This window comes from Antechinus flavipes, chromosome 3 (assembly GCF_016432865.1).
Source record: "Antechinus flavipes isolate AdamAnt ecotype Samford, QLD, Australia chromosome 3, AdamAnt_v2, whole genome shotgun sequence".
Classification (NCBI taxonomy): domain Eukaryota; kingdom Metazoa; phylum Chordata; class Mammalia; order Dasyuromorphia; family Dasyuridae; genus Antechinus; species Antechinus flavipes.
In genome coordinates, this window is record NC_067400.1 from 203,063,408 (window position 1) to 203,078,857 (window position 15,450).

Below are 15,450 nucleotides of genomic sequence, written 5' to 3' on the forward strand. Positions count from 1 at the left end.
TATTCCTTAGCAAGGATCTCTCTTCTTGTGCTTTTTCTTTCCCTTCCTCTACCCACCTATCTTTTCAAAAGAATGCAACCTCAATCATCCCTTTCAAACTTCAATTCTTCCCTATCTCCTAATTCCATATCTATTTCCTTAAAACTGAGCCCCTAGTTCAAATCTGGTCGCAGACACTTATCACTTCCTGTGTGACCCTGGGCAAGTCACAACCGCAAATGTCTTAGCAAAACAAAAACCAAAACAAAAAACCTTCAATAGATTCTGTAATCCTTGCTATTATCTATGCTATAATCTTGCTTCTCTTTCTCAAACTAGAGCAAGCCAGCTTCATTTCTTGCAGCTTCTCCCTCTCTTTTTTTAACCCTTTGAAATGACTTTTTTTTTTAACTTCAGCACTCAACTATTCTTTTTAAAGATTCCCATGGTTTCTTAACTACCAGATCTAATGTTCTTTTCTCAGTCCCCATCTTTTTCAATATAACTGCTACATCTGATCCTGCTGAACACCTTGATTTTCCAGAATATTTTCTTTTCCTTGAATTTCATGACAATATTTATTTTCCTGTTTCTTTTATTATACTTCATCTCCTTTGCCATTCAACAAGACTCTATGCTAAGATCTCTCTTTTCCTTGTTAGGGTTATAACATATCATATAGACATGTATAATTCAGCCCCAGTGTCTTGTTCCTGACTTTCAGAACTGCAACTGCCTACCAGACATTTCAAACACAAAATCTCAGATTTAACTCATTATTTTTTCCTCCATATCTTTTTCCTCTTCCAAATATCAATATTTTTGTCTAAGGCACAAAAATCCGTCCAGTCTCTCAGTTATAACTTCACTATTAATCCTGAACGTCTCATATTCCTGCATCTGACATGCATTCAGTTGCCAAATTCTGATGTTTCCATCTTCACAATATTTTCCACATTTTTTTGAATAATAGCTTTTTATTTTCAAGATACACGCAAATATAATGCAAAACCTTGAGTTCCAAATTTTTCTCCCTCTCCTCCCTCTTCTCTTTCCCTGCTAGACAACAAGCAATCCAATATAGGGTCCTATTCCTCTAAATATATTTCCACATTTATCATGCTGCACAAGAAAAATCAGATCAAAAAGGCAAAAGTAAACAATAAATAAAGATGAAAATACTATGCTGATATCCACATTCAAACCCCATAGTCCTTTCTCCCTGGATGCAGGTGGTTCTATCACAAGTCTATTGGAATTGGTCTAAATCAGCTCATTGTTGAAAAGAGCCATGTCCATCAGAAGTGATCATCACATTTCTTTTCTTTTTTATTAAAGCAAGACAGATAATCTTTCAACATTGACCCTTGCAATAGTTTTGCTTTCCAAATTTTCCCCTCCTTCCCCCCACACCCTCCTCTAGATAGCAAACAATCTAATATGTTAAAACATGCTAAAACATGTTAAATCCAATATATGTAAACATTTATACAATTATCTTGCTGCATAAGAAAAATCAGATAAAAAAGAAAGAAAAGGAGTAAGAAAAAATGCAAGCAACAAAACAAAAAGTGAGAATATTATGTTGTGATTCACATTCAGTTCGCACAGTCCTCTTTCTGGGTATAGATGGCTCTCTTCATCACAAGATCATTGGAACTGGCAACAATCTCATTGTTGAAAAGAGCCATGTCCATCAGAATTGATCATCACATAATTTTGTTGTTGCTGTGTATAATGTTCTCTTGGTTCTGCTTACTTCACTTAGTATCAGTTCATGTGAGTCTCTCCAGGCTTCTCTAAAATCTCTCTCCTGATCATTTCTTATAGAATAATATTCCATAACATTCACATACCATAACTTATTCTGCCATTCTCCAACTGATGGACATCCACTCAGTTTCCAATTCCTTGCCATTATAAAAAGGGCTGCTACAAACATTTTTGCACATGTGGGTCCTTTTCCATATTTGATAATCTCTTTGACATACAGGATCCAGTATCTTACAATCTCTTATAATCTTCTCACATAGTGACCATATCAGTTCAGCCCTTCATCACTTCTATCCTAGACTATTCCTATAGTTTAATTGGTCTTCTTGCCTCATCCATCCAACATACTACCACCACAGCAATTCCCTCTGAGTGTAGATTTGATCACATCATTGCTCAACCCTAGGCTTTCTTAAATTTGTCCACTTTTTGCCCAAGAAATTTTAATGTGATGCCATCTGGAATCTTAAGCTGAGGTGTTTCCAGTAGTTTGTATATGAGAAATACAAAGTGTGCATGTTGTACATTCAGAACTAAGGCTACAGTAAAGTCTTGCAAATGCAACATGTGCAAGTGCTGCCAGAGATACATCAGATTCCTTATATATTTGATTTTGAATTAACCTTTTATTGTTACTAAATTTTCCATGTCCCTCACAGTCAGCTATATGACTCACAGTTTAAGAAGTTTTGCTTTACTCAATAAGCTCCAATGGTTCCCTATTGCTTTTAGGATAAGAAATATTAATTTCTCTGCTTAGCTTTTAAAGACCTTTATACCCTCATGTCACCCTATTGTTACAGATACTATTCTCCCCCTGTATTTTGCACTATAATCCAATGGGCATCATTGCTGTTTTTGTTTGTTTTTTTAAGTATAGCTTTTTATTGATAAAACAGATTCATAGGTAATTTTTCAACATTGACCCTTGAAAAAACTTCTGTTCCAACTTTTTCCCTCCTTTCCTCCCCTAGATATTGTAAAGTATATGTTGAATACAATATACGTATACATATTTATACAGTTATCCTGCTTATACAAGAAAAATCAGATTTAGAAAGAAGATAAAAATAACCTGCAAAGAAAAACAAAAATGCAAGTAAATAACAGAAAGAGTGGAGATGCTATGCTGTACACTCATTTCCCAGTGTTCTTTCACTGGGTGCAGCTGGTTCTGTTGATTACTGATCAATTGGAACTGATTTGGATTCTCTCATTGTTGAAGATAACCACTTCCATTAGAATTGATCCTCATATAGTATTGTTGTTGAAGTGTATAATGATCTCCTAGTTCTGCTTATTTCACTTAGCATGGTTCATGTAAGTCTCTCCAAGCCTCTCTTTATTCATCCTGCTGGTCATTTCTTACAGAACAATAATAGTCCATAACATTCATGTACCACAATTTACTCAACCATTTTCCAACTGAGGGGCATCCATCCAATTTCCAGTTTCTAGCCATTATGAAAAGGGCTGCCACAAACATTTTTGCACATACAGGTCCCTTTCCCTTATTTAATTATTTCTTTGGGATATAAGCCCAGTAATAGCACTGCTGGATCAAAGAGTATGCAAAACTTGATAACTTTTTGGGTATATTTCCAAACTGTTCTCCAGAATGGTTGGATCCGTTCACAATTCCACTAACAATGCATCAGTGTCCCAATTTTCCCACAACACCTCCAACATTTGTCATTATCTTTTCCTGTCATCTTAGCCAATCTGAGAGGTGCGTAATGGTATTTCAGAGTTTTCTTAATTTGCATTTCTCTGATCAATAATGATTTGGAACACCTGAATAGAAACTGAGAACTGAGTAGAAAGTTTCAATTTCATTATCTGAAAATTGTCTGTTCATATCCTTTGGCCATTTATCAACTGGAGAATGGCTTGATTTCTTACAAATTGGAGTCAATTCTCTCTATATTTTGGAAATGACACCTTTTAATCAGAACTTTTTCCTTGCTATTCATGCTTTATACCCCAAATCCTGTCACACTTGCTGTTCCACATATACCTGAAATGGGTTTTGTCTTCATCTCATTTTCTTCAAGATAAAGCTCAAATTCCACCCTCCCTCCTAAAATGAATTTGTCTACTTTTAATTTATTCTTTTAAAATTGTATAGCAATTCTTCATTTTAATTTTAAGTTCCCTAAGAAAAAAGATTACTTCATTTCTTGTATTTGTATACCTACCATTTTAACACAGTGCTTGGCTTATGATAGGCATTTATTGACTAACTAATTGAAAAATTAAACAATATCTACCCTCAAGGATTTTGGCTCCCTCCTCCTCCCCCCCCTTTTTAAAGGATAATATCAGCTCATCGAGGTAAGTATATAAGGTGGAGATGCTCAGAGATGTAGGATTGTGTGAAAAGGCACAGGGGCAGCAGAGGAAATGTCATGTGTGAAGATCAGATTGGTTGGATTAAAGAGTGCATGAAAGAAAATAATAAATCTGGAAAGGTTAAGTTGGAGTTAGAAGATGAGGGACTTTAAATGCCAAATAGAGCAGTTTGTATTTGATCTCAGAAGTTACTGCTTCTCCATAGCAGTCTCTGCAATTCATTGAGGAGTGAAATAGATCTGTGATTTAGTTATACATCACTCCAGTAGCTGGTAGTGGAGGATTTGGAAAGAGAAGACTTGAAGCAGGGAGAGCAATCAATATATGATAATCAGGATGAAATTAAAAGATTATTCAAGATTTCAAAGCCCTTACATATATGACTGCATGATTCTTATACCAATCCTCCAAGTATTAAATCAATTATCACTCCTACTTTTATTTGATATAGCACATACTATGGCTGAAGCAGCAAATGAAACTCTTTACAATTTAGCTCCCTACTGTCTTCCTAGTCTCATTTCTTGTCACTCTCCTTCATATAATAACTATTCCAATAAAATGGGACAACCAGCTGTTTCCCAGATGCCTTTTTTTGTGTGCTTTTGCATAGGTGGCTGCTTATTTCCAGCTCTTTTCAAAGCATTCCAAGTGTTAATCCAACACAAAACCTTGTCCAATGCCCACAATGCTCTTTTCCTTTTGAAATTACTCTGTATACACTTTGTTTATATTCCCAATAGAAAATGTAAATTTCTTCAGCAACCCTTGCATCCCCACAAGTAGCACTGGGTCATGTACTACCAACTCAGTCCCTTCCCTTGTGAAATTTAGTCATTTCAAAGTAACTCTTTCTACTGTATTCTCAGACCACTTCTAGATTACTTCCTTCATTTTTAGGCACCATATTTTAAAGACACTAGCAAACAAGAGCGTCTTTAGGGAAATCTAAAAGAGGAAGGTATTTGAGAACTATGATATACAGGATACATTTAATAATTCAATTCAATAAATATTATTGGGTGCCAACAATGAAGAGTGGTTTGCTTGGGGAAATAATCTCACTTTGCCACTCAGGAGCAAGAGAATGTCAAGCAATCTCTATAGGGCTCAGCTTTTTATTTTTGAAGTCCTCAAACTATATAATCTCTAAAGGTTACTGTAAGCACCAAAATTCTGATTTTGTAAACATTTTCCAATAAATACATAAGTGCTCACTTAGCAATTCAAGTACTAAATAATATTCTGATTTGTCACATTCAGGTAAACATTTTCCAATAAATACATAAATGCTCATTTAGCAATTCAATAAGAGCATTCAACTATAATTTTAAAAATAGACAACTTATAAGATTTTAGTTTAAATAAATACATGTTGCTTACTGTTTAGGAACAAGGTCAAATCTCATTCTGTTCAGTAGTTCATCTTCTTGAAGCATTACCAGAGCCACAGGATACATTTGATCAAAGTCAAAATTAAACTGAACACCCACTGGAGGATCACGAAGGAAGTTTCTTTTGTCCTTTAATTAATAGAAAGACAGAGAAATATACAGGATAAGATTTAGACAATATTTGACTAATCCAAATATTTAACTTAGTCATAATATAAGACTTTTCTTAAGCTAACTGTGCAAAAAAAAAAAAAAAACTGATATAAAAACACCTGATTCTATTAGAAAATTACTTCTTAATAAAAGAAGGGGGAAAAAAAAATCAAAATTTTCTCAAATCCTTTCTCATATGCTTTTATGTTTTACAACCTATGAGTGATTATGTCATCATTTGGTTTCAGAATGTTTCAAAAACATTTCTAACTGCATAAATGATTAAGCTGAAGTTATCTGTGTCAATTTATCATACAAAAAGCCCCCAATCTTAGTGTAATTTTAAACAATTAAGCTATTAAAATTCCAAACTACACAGACTTTTGGGGTGCCTTTTAGGAAAAAAATGCAATAGCTGGATTTTCTTCTTAAATCTTTCAATCTTAAATTATTTTGTGCATAGCAAAATGCACTCTACAGGGTATGAAGTTGTGGAAAAGTAGTATAGAAGAAACAGAAAATAGTAAGAAATGACCAGCAGGATGAATACAGAGAGGCTTGGAGAGACTTACATGAATTGATGCTAAGTGAAATGAGCAGAACCAGGAGATCATTATACACTTCAACAACAATATTGTATGAGAATGTATTCTGATGGAAGTGGATTTCTTTGACAAAGAGACCTAACTCAGTTTCAATTGATAAATGATAGACAGAAGCAGCTACATTCAAAGAAAGAACACTGGGAAATGAATGTGAACTATTTGCATTTGTGTTTTTCTTCCCGGGTTATTTTTACCTTCTGAATCCTGTGCAACAAGAGAACTGTTTGGTTCTGCAAACATATATTGTATCTAGGATATACTGCAACATATGTAACATATATAGGACTGCTTGACATCTAGGGGAGGGGGTGGAGGGAGGGAGGGGAAAAATCAGAACAGAAGCGAGTACAAGGGATAATGTTGTAAAAAAAATTACCCTGGCATGGATTCTGCCAATAAAAAGTTATTATAAAATTAAAAAAAAAAAAGAAAAAAAGAAACAGAAAATATCTAGATAATTTAATACCATCTTATATTTATTTGTAGTCTTCTTTTGTCCTTTTCATGACTAAATTCATCTACCATCTAGCTAAATTAAAAAAAACATGCATACACCAACAATTTTATGAGAATCCTTTTTCATACTGCTGAACTTTGCTTTTAAAGTTATCTTATGCAATTCTATTTTTATTTAAAAAAAAAAATTACAGTTGATTCACAAAATACATAAAAAGAACTCTACTCCTGAGATTAATAAAATGGGAACAGAACCTTTTAAAAATATAGATGTCAAATTCAAAATACTTAAAATTAGGAATTACGAATGTCACCTTTCATAAGCTAAGCTATTAAATGTGAATTTATAAATTTTGCAAAATTAGTCCTATTTACTTCCATTTCAACAAGCTTTGGTTAATGCAGAATCTAAGTTTCAATTTGATTCTAGTTTTATCAAAGGTCAGCCAAAACTGTGCAATCACCATTGCACAGAAGCCCTGCACAGGCAGCTGGTGACATAGTGGATAAACTTCTGGGTCTGGAAACAGGAAGTGCTAAGCTGAAATTCAGCCTCACATTAACTGTATGACCCTAAGGAAATCATTATTACTTTTCTTTTACATCAGTTTTCTCAAATGTAAAAAAGGGATAATAATAGCATTTATTTCAGTTGTTGAGGAACAAATGAGACATTTGTAAAAAGTCTAGCATAGTGCCTGGCACATAGTAGGTGTACTCCTTCCATTTTATTCCATTCCCACTCCCAATTATATTCCCTAAAGCAGCTTGTTCAAACTTTGCCAACAATATTCTAAGTCCTATCTCTGCAGCTAGGTTAGCCTCCTCCTTTACCAAGAAAACTAAAGTCATCAAGTCTCTTATCTCTAGTGTTTCACACTTCAAAGCCTACTTTACTTTATCTCTTTCCTTGTAGTCTTAGAGGATATGGTTGTCATTTTATTTTATCAATGTTATCTACCTCTACGTGTGTCCTTAATCCCATTCCCTCCCATCTCCTCCAAAAGAGTCCCTCTTTGAGCATTATTTTCTACCTTTAGACTATCATTTTTCATCTTTCTGTTTTACCCATAAAAATGCTCCACATACCCTTGGATTATCTGAAAGCAATCTGGACAGGATCAATGAAGTTAAAATAAGAAGGGCGACTTGGAAATCTTTATAGAGAATTTCTAACGGAGTGATAAACAAGTCCCTACACATCTATATGGAATTAATAAAAATATATAAGAACAAGAGCCATTGTTCAATAGGCAAATGATCAATTGTTCAAAAAACCTTTTCTTCTCTCTTTAAACCTCCCATGGCTCCTCCCTTCCTTAGTTTCTTAGCTGAGAATGTTGCATCTTATTTTACAGAAAAAAAATATTCAAAATTAAGACTGCCTTACACAAAGTGATAAAATTGTTAAGAGTAATATTTCATATCTTTAAAAAAGGCAAATGTCATGTGTTTTGATCACCTAAGAAGTATTATTAGAGTTGGCTGGTAGATTTTATGGATTAAACACACACACACACACACACACTGCTATAAACAGCACTAAAAAAATAAAAATGTTATAGTAGAATATTTATTGTGAGCTGCTGCATTTTAAAAAATAAATGTAATATGGAAGTTAAAACAAGTTATGGAAATGTTCAAATTAATAAAAGTCTAATGAGTAAATACCCTAGTAAAAAATTAAATTACAAAATCAAGATGTAGTTTTATACTTGAGTAATATAAGATACTTGCTTTATATTATATTGCACCTTGGAAAAATATGCAAGTGAAGAAACTTTGTCTAATGCATATTTGTACCTGACCTTCAAATGAATATTCTTTAAAAATTACTTGAGGCACTGATAGATGAAGTGACCTGTCCACGGATTACAGCTAGGTCAACCCCCAAGTGTCTGAAGTAAGACTGAAGCCCAAGTCTTCTGGACTACAAAGCCTATTAACTATCTATTATATGACAAATACTTAAGAGATGTCTTACATATAACTTAAAGCTAGAAGAAAATTATTGTCTATAATTTAGACACCACAAAACACTCAATATGAGGAGAAAAATGTTTTGTTAATTGAAAACTCCATGATTGTACATGTGACATGGCAGGTGATCACTCACACTTCTCTCAGAAACTTACTGCAGATAAGGCCAATATTTGTTGCTGAATTGTTTCTTCTTCATTACTGTCAACCCATGGAGGTACTGCTGCTTCTATAAAAGAATGGCCAAGATGAGAAATGAATTATATCGATTACGCAAAATAATGAGAAAACTTCAATATACCCTGCGAAACATAAATTATTGTGTTCTGATTATAAACAACTTTATTTTTTTTAAACTACTTTAAAATTCATTATTATATCCACTGTATGTAAATCTAAAGAAGTTACTATACTTATAGAAAAGACCAGTGAAAACACAGCAAAAACTATAAGGACTTTTGAGAAATGTGAATAACTAACAAAGAAATAGCCAAACAGAAACCTTTGAACTATATGAATATTAAAACTCCCAACTACCTGTCATGGATACAGACAGATCCCAAGCATATCATATCGATATCATGATATCGCTTCTTCTGCAATACATAATAGGAGATGTCTTCACTCAAGGCATCCAAGAGGCATATTAATCAATTTCAGTATCTCTGCAGCAAAATATGCCCTTAGCAACTACAGTCAAAATATTCACTACAGGGTGATTTTTTTTTTTAGAAGACTGGATATTGATAAATTGACTATAGTTCATACTGTTTTATCTTAGTGCAAAAAAATTTTGATTTCGTACCAAGTGATAAAAGTGTGTATGAGGCCACTTTATAGAAGAACACAAAGGACATCCACTGTATTATGAGGTTATAAAGGACATCTCATCTACCCAAATTAAAGCTATTCCTAGACAGGAATGTGTCTAAAATATTTGTATTCAAATTATATATGTTAACAGACAAAAGAAAATTAGAATAACTAACTGTTAAATAAGCTCTCTCATTTTAACCTAGAAAATACTGAGTTTTAAAAATATTAAATTAATATTCTAATAAGTAAAATATAATAAATATCATACCTGACTTTTTCGTGTGTTGTTCTTGTACAAATTTCTTTTGTTCCTTCTGAAAATCTCCTATGATTGTCTGTAAAAAAAATTGAAAAGCCATGTTATCTTGAAAATATATTTACATAAAAATATACATAATACAATTTTTCAATCAAGAAAGTCGAGGGAAAAGTAAATCTTTCCCTCCCAAAATAGAATAAAAAGCACACAGTATTTCTTAAGCTTGAGGATACATTTTTGAGGGTTTATCTTTCTTCATATATAAACAAAATTAGCTGAGAATTTAATTTTTAATTAAAATATCACATTTCTATGCAATTTCTTAAGAGTTTAAAAAGCTTTTCTTATGCTATCCTTTCTTTCTTATATTATTCCTATGAGATAAGGCGTACAAATATTTTCATTTCATATACACAAAACTGGAGCTGTTATAGGTAAAGTATACATACCATATCCTATGGTAGAGCTCAACTTTAAAACATAGGTCTTCTGACTTCAAACACTGTGATCTCTATTATAACTCACTGATTCACATATAATATTTGAGGGGGTGAGGGAGGGAATTTCAGTATAAAACAAGATTCTTAAGCTTTTGGACATTATCTTATTTCAAATAATGTAAATAACTTCAAACTTGGAACTGCTTATACTGCACTATGACTTCAAATAGAAACATATTATCTGACTATGCATAAGAATGAAAATATAGTTTGGAATCTGAAATAAATTATACAACTAAGTTATAAAATTTTAAATTAAAAAAATTAAATTGTAAAATGATAGCTGAAATTATCAAAGTGGGCAATTTATATTTTAAACAATTTTGCAAAAATCAGCATTAAACAAAAATATAAGAAAATATAAAAGATCTTATTTTGGACTTAAAAAAAACAACAAAATGACAAAGAATTATTCAGATAGTGATAAATTTCGTGGGGTTCAATTGTCCTGTTGGCATACAGAAACCATCTGACAGTGGCTACTGGAGATCCAACCCAGACCTACAGAATGGATCTTCTCATGTGAGAGGATGATACAAAGAGACTGAGAGGCAGTTGCATTGTCTGACCTCTCTCCTCTTTCCTCTGCCTCCAATTTATTTCATTCCCATTCCGCAACACCTGTGTCAGCAAAGGCTGTCCTGCAACTCCTTCAGATGCTATGATCCACAGCTGTGGAGGCTCTCGGAGAGTTTGACCTGTCCCTTAACACTGTCCAAAAATTTTTACAAGTACCTTGTCAATGATATCATCTATTTTCCCTTCTTCTACTGACTTCTTAATTGTCTGTGCTGTTTCAGCAACTGATTCAGTTATCTTTTTTGTAGCAGCGGTGGCAAAGTTAAATAGGTAATCTGCCAACGACAATTAAAAAAACAAAAAAAAGGTTTAGTCTGCTTTTTATTCAAGTAACATACTTCCTAGAATAACATAATATTTTTCCTCTTCAAAGAAAACGTGTATCTAAAATTCTGAGAGATGTTATTGTTGATCAGGAAAGATACTTTCATATAAATTAAGCAACTATTATATTGCTAACCTGTGCAAGAAACTGCATTAGCCATGGCAAAACAAAGACAAAGATTACAATAATCTCTGCCCTCAAGAAGCTTATATTCTTCAGGAAGAATACAAAATTCATACAAATAAGTAAATAATTATGCCCTATTCATCTCAAGAAAGAGCGATTATAAATAACTACATTATGACAGGTCTTATCTAGGAAGGCAACTAATGCCTAGAGACTGAGAGGAAAAAGAGAATTTCAGACAAAAAGGAATTTCAGACAGAGGCTTTAAATACCAGGTGGCTGAGGCCATTTCCATCCTTTCTTCACAAGAGCCACTGAATATTTCTGACTATGTATAATAGTTGGAAGGATGATGTAATATATTTGTGTTCTAAAAATATTAATTTGGTAGCAATGAAGAGCAAATACTATAGCAGAAAAGCCAACTAGGAAGCTATTGCATCCAGTTAAGAGGCATCTCTTAGCACAGAACTAGAAAAGAGTCTGTACAAACTAAAGGAAACTCACTCCATTAGCACAGGATCACCAGAGTACAATCTTAACCAAACTGTGTTGCTTTGCTGTGAAGAAATTTCCTTATCACAAACCTCTCACAATTCTTTAATGATTATGATATTCCATTACTTGTAGCCATGTATTGTCATACTATTTGATAGAACAAAAATTCAAGCTGGGTTTAAAAGAAACCCAAGAACCTTTTTGCCTTTACTCAGGTTTTTACAATGCACAGAAATTGGCAAATACAAAATTGCTAATTGACCAAATTTATTTTTGGTTTTCCAAATAAATTTCCCACAGCAGCTATTGCAACTTACGTTATTCTACTCTTGCTCCCATCCTTATCTTTTCCCTTCCCTTCTTACTTTACTAATCTCTAGCATAACACATGAATTCTTTCATTTTCTCTCTAATCCCAAATCTTTCTCATTCTCCCCTCTTTCATCAAGAAGAGATGGCCCTCCCTGCTTTCTACTTCTCTATCCCTAATGCATTTGAAACTCATGCCTTTTTGCTCCCTCAAAATGTTCCCTCTTTAGCATAATCAATTTCTCCTGTTAGCACCTTGCTTTCTCTACAAAACCACCTAATCTAGTTCAATGTAAATATTTATGAACATCTACTATATGACCAAAACAGCTACTTTATGCAAGGAATTTTCATTTTATAGATACACAAATTAGTAAATAAAAGGCAAACTGATCATATTAAGAATACTAAAAATTAGAAACAGGGAGATGTCAAAGAAAGTTTCAAGGAGGAAAAGGCACTAGAACTGGAAAGGGGATATGGACAAGGGGTAAAGATAGGAAATGGAATTTCAAGATGGCTAGTTCAGCTGCTCTCTTTACTTCACCCTAGTTCTTTTTTTCATTACCATATTTCTCAATCTGTTTTCATTCTTCTCTCACTCACTCATAGGTTCATGAGATTTAGAAAGGAGCCTAGAGGTAATGCAGTTGAACCTCTTCATTTCACAGGTAAGTAAGTAAAGTGAAGCCCAGAGAACTTAAAAGTTACTAACTCAGGTATGCTACCTGAGTAACAGGTAGTAAGTGAGCAGCAGCTCTTAAGACTTAAAATCTAGATCCCAATTCCAAAATCTGATCTTTCCCAATACGTTACCACCAATTTTTTAAACCTTGTGCTCTGAAAGGTCACTAATAATCAACAAATTGTCAAGTCCCATAACTTTTTGGGCCTATAAAGGAATCAATGCTGCTGACCACTGAACCAATCTCCACTGTAGTTTTTCCCTCATCTCTTCTCTTGGTTTCTATTGCCCTTGACTTTTTTAAGCCTTTCAGTCCCACCTAACTAACCCTTTAACAGCTCAAACTTCTCTCAATTACTGTACTCTGTATGATAGTTACTTACAAATACTTCTCACATCTTTCTAATTATTCAATCTATACATGTCTACTAGAATGTTTATCTCATCAGTTGTTTAGGATGAAGACTTCATTACAATTCACCAGAATTCAACTGCTTTTAAGTGTTATCATTGTCATTGTATATATTCTTTCAGTTGACTTTTTTCACTATACATCAATTCATATCTTCAGGATGTGATATATTTATTATTTTTTACAGAATAGTATTTCATGGTCAATATTTCATGTCAAATTTGGTTATTATTCCCTAATTAATGGGAGCCATTTTGTTCCCAGTTTTTTGCTACCAAAGAAAGCTATGATTATTATTCTAATAATATTTTTCCTTTTGTCAACTGACCTTCTTGGAAAATATATCCAACAGCTGGATCCCTGGATTAAATGCTATGAGACAGTTTTGTGACTTTTTTTTTACATTATTCTCATTTTTTCCTAGAATGGTTAGCCTAATTCACCGGTCCACCAACAAAACTGGTGTGCTTCCTTCCTATAGAACTTCCAGGATTGACTGTTCCTATCTTTTAATTATCTTTTGTTAATTTAAACAATAGAAGGTAAAAACCTCAGCTGTTTCATTCTTCATTTCTAGGATCTCCTTTACAAATCAATTATCTCTAACTCTATTGAAGTTCAGAACTCTAAACTAAAGCCTTCAACTTGGCCTCAGCTCCCCAATAGCAAAGGTTATAGACAGTGTGTGTCACCACACCAATCTAACTCTGATTCTCATGGATAAATCTCACGATTTTAAAGACACTTCTGGGGAGGAAGAGGGATCTGTCAGCTCCTGAAGGTGATTCTCTAATGCCACTTATGCATCGATATGTTTCCATTTAAAATTACTTGAGAAAAGGATATTCGCTAAGGTGGCATAAAAAAAAAATTGGTACAAAATATTCCCCTGCCCCCAAATGTCTGATATTTTCCCACAAACTCCCCACAAGAGTCCAGGGAAAAGTGGCCTCAAGCAGGAGAGGACATCAGCAAAGTAGTACTCAATGTTTTGGCTGTTAGAAATCTTTTTTTCCCCTTTTTATGTAGCAAAGGAGTACCTACACCTCTTGGTTGTTAGAAATACATTTTTCTTCCTAAAAGTAGGGGGAATTTAGACCTGTATTTCCTTCCTCAGAAGTGAACAGGAAAACCAAACCTGTTCTAATTTCAGGAAATCAATCCTTTCTCAAATTGTTCAATAACTTACAGATTTTCTTGAGGTATTCCCTTGGTCTATGTGAACATTATTGTTGTACAATATTTCAGTTTGCAGGCATTTTAGCACTTCATAATCCTATGAGTGCTTGAACAATAGATATGTTCTTACCTAGTTAAGGTATATAGCTAATACAGGATGGAGAGGTTTCTGCCTACTCCTATATTATTATCAGCAATTTAAAAGTCATAGAATTTCATGAAAACATATTTGTTGAATTAAATTGGATTTTAGAATTTAATTCTCCTTAGTAGTGAGTTCCTAAAAATACATCATGAATTAGAAGTCTTTAATAATTTGATAAATAGCTAGTTCACTTCTAACCCCAAAATAAAATATACTAATTAATAAAGCAATCAAAGTCTTTGGGGAAATATGGTCCTTTCAGTACTATACAAAGTCCATAAGAAAGTATAGATTCCTGTCCTCAAGGAATTTCAATGTTCAAAGAAAATGTCAACAGTCAAGTAGAATAAAAGGAACATTATTATTCCTTTCTTTTTTTAATAAGCAAAAGTTTTGAAACTCCCAAGACAAAACTTGGAAATCAGGATGAGGGGAGAAGTAAAGTGCTCTCAAGAAGTTTATAATCTATCAGATTAGATAACATATGTATATTTAAGTAACCTTTTTTTTAATTAAAAAATTGTTTATTATTAGAAGATTGACTGGTTAGGACAAAGTTCAAAACTAACAACAAAGAGGACATAACTGAAGCAACTCCAATCTGAATGGTTTAGACAATATGCAAGTAAATAGATATACAAAGTAAGCTATACATAATATAAACAGGAAATTAAGAAAGTGTGATTGGAAAAGGCTTCCTGTAAAAAATGGGATTTAATTGGGACTTAAAAGACAGAAAAAAAATGAGTAGGCACAGTTGAGGAGGGAAAACATTCTAACATTTGACAAAGAAAATAGGCAGAGGAATATCTAGTTTATGAAAGAGCCAGGTGTTATCACTAGATCAGAGTATCTGGTGGGCGGTAATATGTAAGGTCTTTGAAAAAGTGAGAAGGACTACGTTATGAAGAGCTTTGAATGTCAA

The 15,450-nt window shown here is 33.3% G+C and overlaps 1 protein-coding gene across 2 annotated transcripts in view; it reads right to left on the bottom strand.

The window, feature by feature from the left end:
* The window catches only part of SYAP1 (synapse associated protein 1), a 37,120-nt gene that overhangs the window by 15,914 nt on the left and 5,756 nt on the right, over positions 1-15,450 (bottom strand). For both annotated transcript variants that reach the window (XM_051984440.1, XM_051984442.1), the window contains exons 2-5: positions 11,003-11,121; positions 9,777-9,843; positions 8,848-8,921; positions 5,488-5,627 (exon numbers count right to left, since the gene is read on the bottom strand). In XM_051984440.1, coding sequence (XP_051840400.1) covers positions 5,488-5,627; positions 8,848-8,921; positions 9,777-9,843; positions 11,003-11,121 — 400 coding nt within the window. The remainder of the gene's footprint in view (positions 1-5,487; positions 5,628-8,847; positions 8,922-9,776; positions 9,844-11,002; positions 11,122-15,450) is intronic.